A 16,498-nucleotide genomic window follows, 5' to 3' on the forward strand; every position below is an offset into this window, starting at 1 on the left:
GGCCATGAGGATTGTAAATATGTGAACAGTGTATGTTTTATTTTGGATGGAGAAAACAGGAAATAACCAGCTAACACATCTGCAGTTGCTAATTCAGGAGAAGACCTCTTGCATGGAGATTCATTAGTTACTATGTTTCAATAAATTTCTAAGGTAAACTGCAACAACCTTGGATTTCATTTTACTGTGTAACAGATGCCAATAGGCTGTATTCATTACGACTTAATGAGCAGCGTGTCTTCCACCTAAATTCTGGCCTGTATCTACAGTTCCTTTCGTTTCTGAAGTCCAGGTACTACTAAGGCTGGAAAAGGCAGTCAGAGCTTATGTTGTTACTTTACCACCCCCCTCTAGCATGGTGCTCCAGCCTCTCCCCTGAAGGTGGGGACTCCAGAGTATAAGGGATACCTATAGGCGTGGGAACGCCCAAACGCCTACTCTGAAGCACTTAATACCGATTTAAATGGTCAGACACGTATTTAACGACTAGCAGTTAATTAAAAAAAAAATACTATCAGTCTCCCGGCAGAAGCGCCGCCGGCGCCAGCAGGCCGCTCCGCCCACGCACACACCCGGGCCGCAGGCCGGCAGCCCCACGCCCTCCGCCGGGCTCTCCCGCACCTGGCGGCCTGCCGAGCACCGCACGCCCGCAGGCCCCGGCCGGGCTCCGGGCAGACCCCCACCGAGCGGCCGGCCCCCTCCCCGCCCCCGGTACTGCTCGGAAGGGCCAGGCACGGGCTAAGCTGCAATTCGCGCGCGAGGAGCCGCCGCGGTGCGGCGGAAAAGGGCCGAGGCCTGCCTGGAGGCGATAGGCCCGGCCCCGCCGCCATGACAAGCGGGCTGTTAGCGTCTTAGCGCCCGTCTCGCCGCCCGCAAGCGCCGACGCCCCTTCCGGGAAAGGGCGGAGGCAGCTCCCGGGACCCCGCGGCTCAGCCCCGCCGGGCGGCGGCAGACGGGGCGCCCCGAAGGGAACAACGTGCGGCAACAGCGCCGCCTGCAGGCTGCGCCCCGCCGCTCCGCCACGCGCCGGCTGGAAGGCTCCTCGCGCCCCGATTGGACGAGCTCCCGCCAGAGGGCGGGGACGCCTCACGTGAACGGGTACGGCGGCCTTTCCTGCCTGCCGGCGCCCCCTGGCGGGGGCCGGCGCCTCCCGCCGCGCCGGCATGGAGCGGGGCAGCGCGGCGGCCGGCAGCGGGGCGGCCCCGGCCCCGGCCGAGGAGGGCGAGGGCTGCGCGGGCCTGTGGGAGCTGCCGGTGGAGCGCTGCGAGAGGCGGCCGGAGTGCGGGCGCTGCAGGTGACGCGCGCGGCGCGGCGGCGGAGGGGCCGCGGGGCCGGCGGGCCCTGGCCCCGCCCCCGGCCTTCGGGAGGCTGCGTTGAGGTCCCGGGGCGGGGGGCGGCGCGGAGCAGCGCCCGAGCTGCGCGTGGTCGCTCAGCAGCGGTGCCGCTGAGGGGCCCGGCTGCTTAGCGGGAAAGAAGCCGCCCTCACGCCCACGCACACGCCCGCCAGGTAGCGGCTGGAGTGTAACCGGCCTGTCGCACGTCCGTGTGGCAGCGCTCACGCGTACCTGCCGGGGGGCGTGTCCGCGCGTAGGCGGCGGCGCTGCCGGCAGATAGAGCGCCCCTTCCCCTCAGGGAGCCGCCTTCCCCGCGGCCGGGCGCGAAACCGGCTGAGCCGCCGCCCTCGGCGGTGAAGATGGCGGGCGCGGGGAGGGGGGGGCTCGGTGGCAGTTAGAGGCTGACGACGAGGTGGTGTGAGCTTTTTTTTAAGAAGTCTCTGGTTCTCGCCCGGCTGCACTGGTTAGACCCCCGGGCTCCCTTCCCGTGCCGCCCGCGGTGACACGGTGAAAAATGTTCCCTGGAGTCCGTGGGGCGCGGTGCGGGAGGGGGGCCGGTGTCTCCCGGGCGCCCTGCAGTGAAGCACGTCTCCGGCGCTTTGTCAATAAAACTACCTTTACCTAGCAACTTTACAGCAAACTTTGAAATCCGTTCAAGCACTGGGGAAGGGTTAATATAACCATGCGAACTCCGGTATCTTTCTAAAGCAGGCAGTGATTTGTAATCCTAAATATCTTGTAATCTGATTAGATGTCAGTGTATGTATGTCCTTTTAGTGGAGTGAGCTGGCAGTATGTTGTTCCTGAACTGAAAAGTTTGTGCAAGACCCCCAAAGAAAAAGAAAAATGCCAGCACCTATATTGATTTAACCTGTTTCTGTTGATTGGTAAAACAAGTAGAAAGGCATGTAATTTTACTAATAGTGTAGTAGTCTCTTTAAAGCGGCAGAGTTCAGGAATATATTTTTGGTGAGATTCCTGTAAATAAGTCATTACTAAAAATACGTGTAGTGTAAGTCATAACATTTGTAAATGTTATATATTAGGAAAAAAAGTAGTTATAGGTAATAGTTGATGCCCAAAGTTGAAACTGAGCAGATGCATGACACTTCACTTTTTCTGCTCTCTTTTTCTCCAGTGAGTTTTAGCTCAAGGAACTTCTTGAGTCAGGTGTGGCTTTGTGTTTATTTGATATGCCCCAGTAAATTTATTTTTTTTTTCCGTCTGTGAATTTCTCCCCCTTGAACCAATGCAGAGTTCTTCTGTCTGCAAAATCTGTAACATCTGGCTGGCGAGAAGACACCTCAGGCCTACAAACCCTGGATGGGAAGAGTTCAATTTTTGTTTATTTTGGTTGTGGCATCCACCTGCCTTTTTTGCACATATATTCAATGTGCTTATTCAAGCCAGAGGTTTACACCTTGAGTAATGTTACTCATGCTGTGGCTGCTTAGTTTCCTAGCAACCTTTTGTTAAATGACTTTGTCTTGCAAAGCCAAAGTTGGTTTTAGACAGCTACAGCACTCACTCCCATGTTTGTTGAATCCTTCAGAGATCTTAAATAGTTTTGAAAAGCAGGATTTCCTTTTGCAAAAGCCATGCCAATGCTTCTCATGTAAATCATGTATTTTTTGTAAGTGTTCACTAACCGTATTTTTAATTACTTCTACTTACATTAACAGTTTTATTTGTTGCAGATTTTAATTTTTTTGGAAGTTGTTTCACTTACACCATTTCTAGTCCTGAGGTGCCAAGGAACTGCTGAATGAGAGTTAACCTACTGTCATTCCTTATTCAGCCTTTTAACCTCGAGTTCTTCTAAAATGCCTACAGGGTGCTGCTGATTATTGGGTTTTTTTGTCAGTGTTTCATAACCCCTGCTCTTAATTCCTCCAATTTTAAACAGATTCTTTGATGAGTCATCCACAGAAATGGTTTCCAGAATAGGCATCTGCCTGTTTTCTTCCATGGTAGAACCAGATGGAAAGTACTTACTCAGCTTCTCATCACCATGTAGTATGAAAACACTAGCTTCGTGAAGAGCTCTAAATGCATTACACTTGCTGTGAAGAGCATGGGTGCAATGAGGACAGACAATGAAAGAAATGCAGGAGCAGAAAAACTAAGGAACTGCTTGCTTTTAAAGGAATGAGGGAAGTGGCAATTGTTTTAAAACAATGTTTTGATAGAGTTTGCAATGCAAAATTGAATTGTGCACTCAAGTCTGTTTTTGCAGTGTATCCTCTCCATCCTCTTCCTCAGGAATATAACTAAATTAATCTTCTCATTGAGCACAGCATTCTGTGGTATGACTTGGAGAAAAGTAAGTCAGTGACTTAGAATACATTGTTGGAAGGAGTATTATGAAACTTGATTTACCCCAAACATTATCATGATGGCAGTGGTTGGAGACAAGTATCTTTAACTGAATCCCCTGGTTTTCTAAACTATAGATTTTTACTGTAAAGCACCTTAATGAATGTGATTTAAGAGTATTTTGAATCAATGTTTATAGTGGTGGTGGTCTGAATTCAGTACAAAAGCACAGAAGAATGGGTTCTCTCTGTCATCATCTGGTGATTCCTCGTAGGGGCCTACTTAAGGTTTTGGCGTTTTTTTAGTATGGCAAGACAGCTGATTGACAGCTTTCTAATGATTACTTAATCAGTCAATATGTGAAGCAGGAATGTGGGAGTGAAGGTAGCTAAGTTTTTGGATAATATATATGACTTGAGCATCCTGAAGGAACAGAATGTTTCCAAGTATTATGAGTTTGAGACTTTCTGTTGCCTATGGTGGTTGTGGAGAAAAGGCTAACATTTGCAATAGCTTATGGTAGAGAATCTGAATGAAATAGTGTAATGAATTTTTATATTTTGAAGGTTTTTGTGTTTGTGTGTAAGTGCTACTTAAGAAAAAAAAGATTGTGGAAAATTATTCTACTCATAGGTGGTGTTTGAGATGGCAAACTGCTAATACAAATGAATTATGTGCAGTTGACTTTTGGCTATTTTATTCTCGAGGCTACATTTAATAAATGTTCTGTTTGTCTGCCAAAACCAAAAGGTCAGTATTGATGAGCTTTGAATCACTGATGGTTATTTGATCACTTCTTAAAGCTTTTCAGCTGATTTAAATGTTCAGCTTGCTTTCAGAAGTTAAAGCCCCACACCCAAACACTTAAATTGGAGAATAAGCTCAATATAGCTTCCAAGTTTCTGTTAGCGTGGAAAACGAAGTGAGCAGGCTCCACAACTGGAGCCATATAAGACAACAATTTGAATTTGTTGTGTGACACTCAGAGTAATATAACATTTTGAAATTGTGTCCTTGTGTGGGTCAGAGTTCACCATTTTATAGATACTTGGTGTGCTGTTAGGGAAAAAAGCCTTTTGGTAGGACAAAAGCAATAAATGCACAATGTCATGTTACTACAGATCCTGACTGTGCATGTGCAGAATTTTACTGTAGTGGCAGAACTTCTGAGAAATGTTTTCTGGAAAAACTAAAGATTTAACTATATCACTTATGATCTCTGGGAATTGCTATGTCTCTGTGGGCCATGACAGATCCCCACTGGAAACAGTCATCTATGTTTGCAGGACTAACTTATGTTGTAAAGTTAGGATAACAACCACTGGTGATTTTTTCAGATTCTGCTATGATACATGCTGTTGTACAGTATTTGTATTTCAAGAGGGGAAAAAACTGAAGGAATAACTTTAATCCTTTAATACAAATGATCCCTTTGCCTATATCTAAAATATTACAGCTACTGTAATTAATCTGGATACTGTGTGACTGCTTTTGATAGCATTGGTAGATTGATAATGCTGTGATGGCATAGTGCTGCTTCGTATTTTGAGGAAAAATAGTGTTTCTATGTAAGTGTCCCGTATTTGTTAATAATCCTGTTAAGTCTTATAAAGGCTGGGTCTGAAGAAGCAATGTCATCTTCCTTCAACACAATAAATGTATGTTGTTGCTTTACAGTACATTAATAATGGTAATTAAGTGTAAATGTGAATTTTAAACTTTGACTATTAGAGAAAGTGAAATAAGCATGCATTAATTCTCTTAGCAATGTCTGCTGCAAGAAAATAGCTTCGTAGCCTTTGATGTTCTTAAGAATGAACTCTAGGCATTTGTTTCCACTGCTCTGTTTATTGCAATTTTTCACTCCCCGAAAGTATTGATTCCTTACCACTGCTTAAATAAACTTTTGTAACTGAAACAGTATGTTTCCCAATGGTTCATGACTTGTAAGAAGTGACTTGCTGTTCTGTAGGATATTTTTAAAAAAGTTTATGCATTTCCTTTTACATTTGCATTGAAAAAAAGAAAAAAACCCCACATGATTAGGTGACAGGCCTCACCTGAGTGAATTTTATTATTCCAGGTTCTTAAATGGTGTATCAAAGGCAAATTTTTAAAATTTTAAAAAATATTATTAGCCCATTTTAAAGACCTCTAAATATTTTTGCTGAATTTACTCATTTTCAATATAGTTAAATGCATAAAGTGGGTTTACAAGTGTATCTGAGAAGATACTTGTCAAAATTTTGTGAATAAGGTGATTTTGCAAAGTTTAGAAGGAGCTAAATTTCTGCATCATCAGGAGAAAGGCAAAGGCTGAGCAGATGAAGGAAAAATGAGATCCATTCACAGGCACTTTAAATCTAGCAGCAACTAAAAGCCAGGTTGCTCCAGTGATTATTTTCTTTCATCGGGAGAGGTGGGTTCACTGTGTGAGTGGCAGGACTCTTGTAGGGTTTCAGGAAGGAGTTGCTGTATCTCATAATTTGGTATTAGTGTGTGTATATAGTGCTACTGTGAAGGAAAGTATCATCTAGTCTGTGGGGATCTCTGTTATTCGTGGTTGGTACAGCAGCAGTAACACGGTACTAGTAATAGAGCTCCTCCAAATAGTGGTGAAAAGAAGCAGTATTACCATCTCATAGTTTAGGGTAATTTTTTTCCACTTGAAATGTTTTCTCTTGTGCTGTGTGAAGAGGAATATCTGCTTCTTGTCAGGATATGTCAGTTGTCAATGACCACTTTCACGGTCTGGCAGGGTTAGGGTTCTCAGCTGCAGTGGTAGCATGATCCCTGTCATGTCACCGTTGCTTACATCACAGAATCACAGGATGGGTGAGGTTGGCAGGAACCTCTTGAGATCATCTAGTCCATACCCCCCTGCTCAAGCAGGGTCAGTGAGACCAGGTTGCCCAGAGCCACGTCCAGTTGTGTTTTGCATTTGTGCAGGGATGGAGACTCCACAACCACTCTGGGAACCTCTTCCAGGGTTTAGCCAATAAAAATGTTTTCCTGTGTTCAGATGGAGTTTTATGTGTTTTACTTGTGGTGATTGCCTCTTACCCTGATAGTGCATGATGCTGAGAAGAGACTGGCTCCTTTTATCTTCATTGCCTCCCATCAGGCATTTATACACATGGATAAGATCCTCCTGACCCTTTTCCAGGCTGAAGACGCCCAACTCTCTGCCTCTCCTCATACAAAAAATGCTCCAGTCCCTTAGTCATCTTTGGCCATGTGCTGGACATGCTCCAGTAAGTTGCTTTGACTTGTACTGGGAAGCCCAGAGCTGGACCCAACACTCCAGACTGCCTGACCAGTGCTGAGTAGACAGCAAGGATCACCTCCCTTGACCTCCAGGTAGTATTCTTAATGCTGCCCAGGATGCTGCTGGCCACCTTTGTGGCAAGGGCAAGGACACTTTGCTGGCTTATGGTTTGCTTGTGGTCTGACAGGTCCTTCTCTACAGAGCTGTTTGCCATCCATTTGGTCCCAAAGCATGTACTGGTGCCTGGAGGTGTTCTTCCCCCTGTGCAAGACTTTTCTGTCAGGCCATTTCTCCAGCCTGTCAGGGTCCCTCTTGTCAGAGTCTGGTATTCCAGGATGAAGTTCTTTTAGATATTCCACACAGGGAAAAATCGAAAGATTAATATCAGATTTACTTATTTGAATATACCTGATGTCACACGAATTTTGATTTAGCTGAGTGATACAGCAGTGTACTGAAATCAAGTAGAATCACAATATGGCAATTGCGGTCTGCAGTGTATATTGGATCACAGCAGAAATGTGATTACTGCTAGCCATCACTAGACTCTGCATCCTAAGTTGCGGGGAAGGAGTGCATGGGTTGAGCCCGGGTCAAGCCCATTGCTCTCTTCAAGGTTCAAACATGAAAGGTGGTGTTTGCTCAGCTTTCATACTATGCTGAGCCCAGCCGTATAAATACTTAATTCATGCTGGTCTGGCTGGGTCAGGAAGATAATGCTGTCTATTGATTTTCTCAGTGGAGGCCATTTACACAAACAGTTGACCCATTCAACTGATAGAGCAGCTTAACTAAAGCAAAGGCCACCCTCAGCTTCCCTTTGTGTTGAAGTGTCCAGCTTCCTTTATGATAGCTTTGGTGACTTCCTACATTGTTTTCTGAGCCTTCTTTCCTTGAAAAGGTTCATTTATCAGTCATACCTCTGGATGGCAGCACAGCCGTGTACCTGCCACTCTTCCCAGTGTATAATCTGTGACGTTTAGCAACAGAGTGCGATTGTGTGCACGCTGTACCAGCATCCAGGTCACTAATAAAGAGGTTAAATAGTATTGTCCCCAGTATGAACACCTGGAGTTCTCCAGGAGCAACCTGTGGACTTCATCCCACTGGTCACAACCCTCTGCACCTGGCTGTTTAGCTACTTCTCGCTCCTCCTCACTGTCTGCTTATCTAAGTGGTACTTTATCAGCTTATCTAGGAGGGTGTTATGGGAGTCTGAGATGCTGTCAGAAGAACAACATCCACTGCTCTTCCCTCATCCACAAGCTAGTCACCCCACTGTAGAAGGCCAACAGGTTGGTCAAGCATGATTTCCCCTTTGTATGTCCATCTGACTAGTCCCAATTCCCTTCTTGTCCTTCGTGTGTTTGGAAATAGTTTCCACGAGGATTTTCTCCACTAACGTCCCAGTGATTGATGTGAGGTTGACTGATCTGTACTTTGCTGGATCTTCTTGCCCTTCTTGCAGACAGGAGTGATGTGCTTTCTTCCAGTCTTCAGCAATCTCTCCGATTATCCAGAGGTGATCAAAATTGGTCTCACAATAGCATCAGCCAGCTCCCTTTGCATGCATGGATGCAGCCCATAAGGCCCTGTGGACATCTGAACATCCAGTTAGTTTTAAATGCTCCCTGACCTTGTCCTCCTCCACCAAGGGTAAGCCGCCTTTGTTCCATACTTTCCCCTCTGCTTTCAAGTGCCTGGGATTCCCAAAGGCTGGTTTTACTGGTAAAGACCAAGGCAAAGAAGGCCTTGAGCACCTGAGCCTTTTCCCTGTTCTGTGTCACCCGTTCCCCCGCACCATTCAGCAGTGGGCTCATGTTTTCACTAGCCACCTTTTTTTTGTGTTTATCTACCTGGCAGAAGCCTTTCCTGTTGCCCTTCACATCCCTTACCGGAATTAAATGCCAGGTCACCCTTTGCCATCCCTACATGCTCAGACAGCAGCTCTGTACTCCTCCCAGGTCACCTGTCCCTGCTTTCATCTCTTGTACATTTATTTGTTTTTTAAGTCTGAGTTTAGTCAGGAGCTCCTGGCTCATCCATGCAAGCTTCCTGCCATCTCTGCTGATTTCCTGCTTGTTGGGATGGACCTTTCCTATCTTTGGAAGAGGTGATCCTTGAATATCGGCCAACTCTTCTGAACAGCTTTTCTCTTCATGGCCACATCCCCTGGGATTCTTCCAAGCAGATCCCTGAAGAGGTTGAAGTCCACGCTCCAGAAATACAGAGCAATGGTCCTACTTTTTGCTCCGCTCTTTCTTCTTAGGATCTTGAATTCCACCATTTCATGGTCATGCCAAGGCTGCTTCTGCCTTGTTTAGAAGTATCACATTCAGCAAAGCTACTTTCCTTGTGGGTTCCTCAATCAGTTGTGCCAGGAATTTGTCATCAATGTATTAAAATCTCCTAGATTGCATGAGACTTGCTGCATTGTCCTTCCAGCATGTGGTGGTTTGGCTGAACATTAGGTGCCCACCAAATCCACTCTATCACTCTTTTCCTCAGTTGGATAGGGGAGAGAAAATATAACAAAAGGTTCATGGGTCGAGATAAGGACAGGGAGAGGTCACTCAGCAATTACTGTAATGAGCGAAACAGACTGGACAAAATTAGTTTCATCTATTGCCCTTAAAATCAGAGTAGGATAGTGAGAACCGGAAGTCAAAACTTAGGAACACCTTTCCCCCACCCTCCCTTCTTCCCAGGCTCAACTTCATTCCTGATTTCTCCACCTCCTCCTCCCGAGTGGTGCAGGGGGACAGGGAATGGGGGTTACTATCAGTTCGTCACATTGTCTCTGCCACTCCTTCCTCCTCACACTTCCCTTGCTCCATCATGTGTCCCTTCCATGGGGTGCAGTCCTTCAGGAACACGCTGCTCCAGCGTGAGTCCCCCATATATCTACAAGTTCTGCTGGCAAACCTGCTCCAGTGTGAGCTCTTCTCACCACAGGTCCACAAGTTCTGCTGGCAAACCTGGTTCAGGGTCACACCCTCCTTCAGGCATCCACCTGCTCTGGTGTGGGGTCCTCCATGGGCTGCAGGTGTCTTATTTTCTCCAACCACAGACCTCCATGGGCTGCAGAAGGACAGCCTGCCTCACCGTGATCTTCGCCGTGGCTTGCAGAGGAATCTGTGCTCTTCGTGCCCCTCCTTCTTCACAAACTTGGGTGCCTGCAGAGTTGTTGCTCTCAGATATTCTCACTCCTCTCATCTGCTGCAAATTGTTGTACAGATTTTTTTTCCCTTCTTAAATAGGTTATCACAAAGGTGCTACCACTGTCACTGATGGGCTTAGCCTCAGCCAGTGGCAGGTCCATCTTGGAGCCGCCTGGCATTGGCTCTGTTTGACACAGGGGAAGCTTCTAGCAGCTTCTCACAGGTGCCACCCCTGTAGTCCCCTTGCTACCAAAACCTTGCCAAGCAAACCCACTACACAGCAGGTATCAGGATGGTTAAAGCTGCCCATGAGGACCAAGGCCAGTGCAGGCTTAAGAACCTTCCCCGTTAGGCTGTTCTGCAGGCACCTCCTTCTTCACATGCCTGTCCACTCTTCACCTCTTTTTTTGGTTGTTGTATCCCTTCTGTTCCCATCACTGTGAGGCTTGCCTTTTTCTTCTTTACTTATTTGTTGAGGAATCACTCCCTTCCCCATGATTTCTAGTTTAATGCTCTCCCTAACAATAGTTTGGCCAGCCTGTTGGCAGAAGTAGTTTTACCCCATATAGAAAATGCATCCCATTTCTTTCAGGTAGTTGTTGACTCTCAAAAAGGATCTCATGGTTGTAGAAACCAACACTCTGCTGCTGACACCTGCTGCCCAAACAGTTGTTAACCTACAGGTTTTGTTGAGTCCTTCTGAGACTCTTCTTCCTCACCAGCAGGATTGACAAGACCATCACCTGTGCCCTAGACTGCCACCCCTAGTGCTCTCTAGTCATGCTTGATACTTTTCAGGCGACTCTAACAATGTCACTGGTGCCCAAGTGTAAGAGCAGCAGAGGGTAGTAATCAGAGAGCCAGATGAGCCTTGGTTGCTTTTCTACAGTATCCCAACTGTGAGCCCCAAGCAATCAGCAAACTTCCCTAGAAGACACATCATGGAGTGGCTCCATTCCCTGCAGCAGGGAGTCGTCTGTCACACCTTGCTTCCTTCTAGTGATCCTGAGTGGATGACACCAAGCCATCAGAGGTGCTCCATTTGACAGCACTCCCAGCTTATCAGCTATGAAGACAGTGAACCTATTGTGTAACTGCAAGTCAACAGGTGGGGCAGGAGCCTTCCTCCTGGTGTGAGAGGTCACCACGTCCTAGCCTTCATTGTGATAGGAGTTCTACCTTACCGGCTTCATGGACACAGGTTCTTTGTGCCCCTCTGCTGCAGCTGAAGGTTTGGGGTTTCAGATCCAACCAATCACTTTCTCAGGCTCTGTGATGCTGTGCACGGTGACCTCTTCCCACAGCTCTTCCACTATGTAGCACAGTTAGTGGACAGCTGCACCACTCCTGCAGGCTAGAAGACCACATGCCCCAGTGATAGGCCCCAAGCCCTCCCTGCAGCCTGAGACTTGCAGAGGTGTGTCCTTGTTCTGAAGCTCTGTATGAGTCTTAAGGGTCAAAAGGCAAAGGGATGGTTACCTCAGTGGTGCCTGGGAACCGTGCCCTGTGACCACCATTGCTGAGAGCAATGTTCTAATCCAATGTAGGTGAATTATCATAGAATATCTCAAGTTGGAAGGGACCTATAAGGATCATTGAATCCAACTCCTTGCTTCTGGCAGGACTACCTAAAACTAGACTGTATTACTAAGAGCATTCTCCAGACGCTGTTTGAACCCTGACAGGCTTGGTGCTGTGACCCCTTCCCTGGGGAGCCTGCTGCAGTGTCCAACCATGTCCTCGGTGATGAACTTTTTCCTAATGTCCCACATGAACTTCCCCTGACATGGCTTCATTCCCTTTCCTCGTGTCCTGTTGCTGGTCACCAGAGGGAGGAGATCAGCACCTCACCTCCGTTGCCTGCCTTGAGGAAGTTGTAGGCTCCAACAGGGTCACCCCTTGACCTTCTCTTCTCCAGGCTGAACAAACCAATTAGCTGTTCTGCTGAGTGAGGTTTCTGCTGGACAGGCTTTTTACCAGCTTTCTGCCTGCTGTGGGTGGGATTATCAGTCTGGATGTAGGTGGTGAAATGGTGGAAGCTTGACATGGATAGGTTTAAATGCTGTGAAAGAGCACTGAGATAACTTAAGACTACTAAATCAGAAGTGTCCACATTAAAAAATAAATACATGTATCTTTCTTGTGAGATACAGAAGATAATAATGTAACCATTCATGATGAGGTTTTATTAATCTGTCATTCCTGACCATTTGACTAAAAGCTGAGCAGAAAGTAGTACCTTCAACAGACGAGTTGATCTCGGTGAAGTTAATAGGATAGTAATGAGGCAGTGGCAGATTAAAGATCTGCCAGAAGAGCACAAGTAGCTGGTAATTAAATTTAATTCTGTGATGTGGCAAAAACCTGTAGAAATACTAATCCTTTTTAAATATGAAACTGGCTTTCCAGTTCTTGGTTGCAGTCAAAGGTTGCATTATGATGATGCTATGTACATGACAGTATGTCAAGAGTGTCTGCAAGCATCAGCATTTGCTTAGGAAGGTATTTTGGTAGTTAGTATTCAGTATCTTGCAGATATGCCCAACCAGCATGTGTGAAGACTGTTGAAGAAATTAAATCTTAGGTCTACCTTTGGATTTGCATGGAAGGACTTTGTGACAGAACTCCAGTTTGAGGCTGTGGAAGAGGGGAGTGCCTAGCAGGGAAACACTAGCAGGGGAGTAATGACGTTTTTTAAAAGAGCTGTTTTCACCTGTTGCTGTTAATAGTGAAGTGGGTAAATTGTTCTGTGAGCTGCAGTATAGCTGAAGGAATCGGAAATGATTTCTTCATGGATTTTTGGCCTATGGAACTGATTTTTTTTTTCTTGTACCTTCTTTAATTAATTACTTTACAAAAAACATGGTGCATTTGCAATTCTTTGTGTTGGCCTAGTAATTGCATGCATAGGTTTTTGAAAATGTTGTCCAAATGTGGGGACATAATTCCCTGAACTGGTGAATTGATGAGACTTTTGTAAACTAGTTTCAACACAGACAAGCCTGATAAAATAGTTACAGGTCTTGTCACCTATAAGTTATATTTCTTCAAAAAATAATGATAAGTATTGGCAAAGGCTTCTCATCTCCTTACTGTGAATGTATGGTAAGTGTTTATTCGTGACATTTAGTGATTTCTATATAATTTCAAATATATATGTAATTTAATACAGAAGGGTAGAGATGTAAGAGTACTTTCCGTAAGTGTAGGTATATAAGGAGCTGAGAAGGTAAGAGAGACCTGGGTGTAAATCAGGTCTGAACCTGCTTTGGGGCTTTGTCAATCCTGTAGCAACATGAGTGGCAGGAAAAAGAGCCCTGTTGCCTTGACTGAATTCTTTTTGGTATTTGATTTGTGAGTTCATATCCAGCTTGGATATCTGTATATTCGCACAGAGAGGTCTGAAGCAGTGGCCTTGGAAAGCTGGGAGGTAAGTTAAGTTCTTAAGCAAGGAGGTGCTATTGGCCCGCCTGCCTGCAGACTTGGAGCTGATTATACTTTACGGACTAGTAGAGAATCCAGCTGCAAGACCAAAGAAAAATTACTGTTGTAAGTTTTACATTTAAACAATTTTGCATCAAGGGGAAAACATGGAAAACATTCCTTATAGGTTTTACAGGCTAATTCAGAATTATTTAACAATAAGTGCTTATTTTTGCAACTGCAAAAAGTTATTTTACAAACTATGAAGGTTTATTTCAGCATTAAGTGGTTATGTAGTTTTTTCTGCCATTGGAGCAGCAGAGACATTTTTGCAGTAATATGTCAGCTCTTCTGAAAAGACTAAGAAATTTTGATAGGACTGGGGGTGTGGAAAGTAAGAGTACACAAGCTGAAAGTCTGCCATTCAAGAATTACCTTTTTCCTTCCATATGTCTTTTGAGTTTTAGTTTATTTTCAGTAGAAGATTCTGAGGGAGTTTTAAGGACTGTTAGGAGGGACTCTTGAGAGGATATACTTAATAGTAAAATAGATGTAGAATTTACCAACTACAGATGAAGCTGTAACTTGTTTGAAATTGATGAACTAAGATATATGCAATCTATACCACATTTTAGGAGGAGAAGCTAAAGGTAAGTAGAAAAATTACCAGGCATTAGTTTTGAATTTGAATAGTTTTCTTAATGTTGCTTTAAGTGATTGTCATTTATACACTAAATTCTGTGGCTTCTATTAGTTAGAATTATAAATACCAAGCTAAGCATTGGTCAGTTCAGTTTATTTATGTAATGCATTTAGTAGTTAACTATAGCTGTGTCACAAACAGGTGGTGTAAGTTAAGTTGCTTAAAGAATCATCATGAAAGGTATGAGTGAAACCAAAGTAGTTTCTCATGTTGTTGTTTCTTTGACCTGTATTAGCAGTAATGAGTGGTGCCAGAACTGTTGATGAATTAAAAATTCTAGTGACTTGAATGTTACTTCTTTCTGCTGGTCTAAATTTCAAAGGCATTTATTAATTTCCTATTATATTGTGATCAGGTTAATGAGTAGCGACCTTTTCAGGTCACTGGTTTTGTGCTCAGTTGATGTGGGTAGTATCCATTATGATCTGCTGGCATTAAAATTAAAATGAGAGATGAGAACTGCAGCAGAGAATAATCTTGTTAATTAAAGCAGCTCTAGTACCTTTGATGTGCTTCTTTTCTGTAATTACACCAAGTGCAACTTTGCCTTGGGGATGGTAGTGTATTGTAAGAGAAGCCATAGATGTTTCAACATTGATCAAACCTTCCCAATTTAATTACAAGGAATACTAAAAATACCAGTGGTTCCTTTACAGGAATTGCTATTGATTTTTATAAACATAACACGAGGTAAAAACCTAAAAAGAAAAATAAATGTATTTTACTTTTCATGCTGTGATCATTACAAAAGTAAGTGAGAGCTGAAGACTCTTATCCATATAACCCAAACAAGTGTTAGTTTAAGTGCATCCAAACTGTAATTTTTCTCGTAATTTCTGAGGCTTGTGTCAGAGATTGGCATAGGTGAATTTCACCTGGAATCTGGTGCTATGGAACAGAACAGTATTTCCTTTTGAGGAAGGCCATCCCTGAGACAGCCCAGAGTTGTTTATGGCATGGAAGTACTGCAGAGCTTGTCTGAACATCCTGTGACTGATGTGGCCTTAATTCACCCAGATTCTTCTTCAGTTAAACTGTCTTTTTTCTTTTTTTTTGTCTTCTTCTTCTTCCTCTCTTGTTTTGCTCTCAGCCTCATTGAGTTTCATTTTTACAAGACCAAGCTCTCCTGTCACTTCAGATACACCAGTCAAACCTCCTTCCCTTCTTGAATCTGTATGCCTAGAATTTCTTAAGGGATTTTTTTCTGACTTCTCCGAGAATGAATTACCAGGGTGGTCTGATTTATTCCATCGCTAGTTTTTTGGCTGCCTTTCATTTATTAATAATTTTTTTTTTCTTGGTCTTCCATTTCAGTTGTGGAAGGCGGTTGTTGGAGTCCTCTCCTCCTTTTAGATGGTTTAATTCCACCATCTGATCTCCCATCCCTTGCAGTGCACCTGTGTGTCACCTTCTCATCTTTTAAGTCAAATACTGTCTTCTGAGCACTGGATTCAGTTTTGTCTTGGCTCTCTTATGGCTTTACCAGGATTGTACTTATGCTCCACAAGCTCTGCTGAAAAGTTTTTTTGTGAAAGTCTGTAATGCTTTTTGCTTGGAATGAATAATCCAGCTTCAAACTCCTGGGCCTAGTAGTTGTCTGTGTTGTTACTGGAAGCATAGTTCTCTGTTGGCTTCTAAGACATAGTCCTCTGGTGGTTTTTTTTTCTTCCATCTTTCTACATACCATTTCTGAGTCATACCAACAATGCCTGTCATTTGTTGTGAGAGTTTCTTTTTAAATACTTGTCCTCAATTCCTAAAGCTATTAAAAGATCTATGTCTGTATTGAAGACCTGCAAACTGTAACAGGAGGTTTTCGTGCAATCTCAAGTTTGGCTTCACGTAAATGTTCAGCTGTATCAGCTTAGTCACTTAAAGGAGAATGTGTCCTTACTCTACTTAATTTTTGTCTTGCTGGGCACTGTGTTAAAAGAAAATGGACAAAATGAGTCCTGGAGGCCTCATCATTTGGCTTTTCTGGCACAACAGTAGTAGTAGACAATTTATTTTGTAAGGTTAACTGGAATTTTTCTTACCTAATAAGTAGCTAAGTACTTCCTGTGGCTGATGTTTATGTCTTTCTACATGTTTTTCTTAATTGCTACTATATCAATGATTGATAATAAAGTTTTCTGAGTTTTTGGGATTTTGTGATTTTTTTTTTTTGTTTTTAAAGAAATCAATCAACTGTTACTCAAAAGCTTAGAGATTTTAAATAAAATTGGGTGTGCATGCTCCTTAGGGTTTGAAAGGAGTAGCTTAAAATGCACACTTTTTTAGGTGTTGATGATAT

General features: G+C 44.2%; 1 protein-coding gene across 1 annotated transcript in view; it reads left to right on the forward strand.

The window, feature by feature from the left end:
- Positions 1 to 1,112: 1,112 nt before the first annotated feature.
- The window catches only part of DTWD2 (DTW domain containing 2), a 98,840-nt gene continuing 83,454 nt past the window's right edge, over positions 1,113 to 16,498 (forward strand). Inside the window, exon 1 of the mRNA XM_055699492.1 lies at positions 1,113 to 1,294. Within this exon, the coding sequence (XP_055555467.1) occupies positions 1,164 to 1,294 (131 nt within the window). The 5' untranslated portion in view covers positions 1,113 to 1,163. The remainder of the gene's footprint in view (positions 1,295 to 16,498) is intronic.

The sequence above is a fragment of the Falco cherrug genome, chromosome Z (assembly GCF_023634085.1).
Source record: "Falco cherrug isolate bFalChe1 chromosome Z, bFalChe1.pri, whole genome shotgun sequence".
Lineage (NCBI taxonomy): Eukaryota > Metazoa > Chordata > Aves > Falconiformes > Falconidae > Falco > Falco cherrug.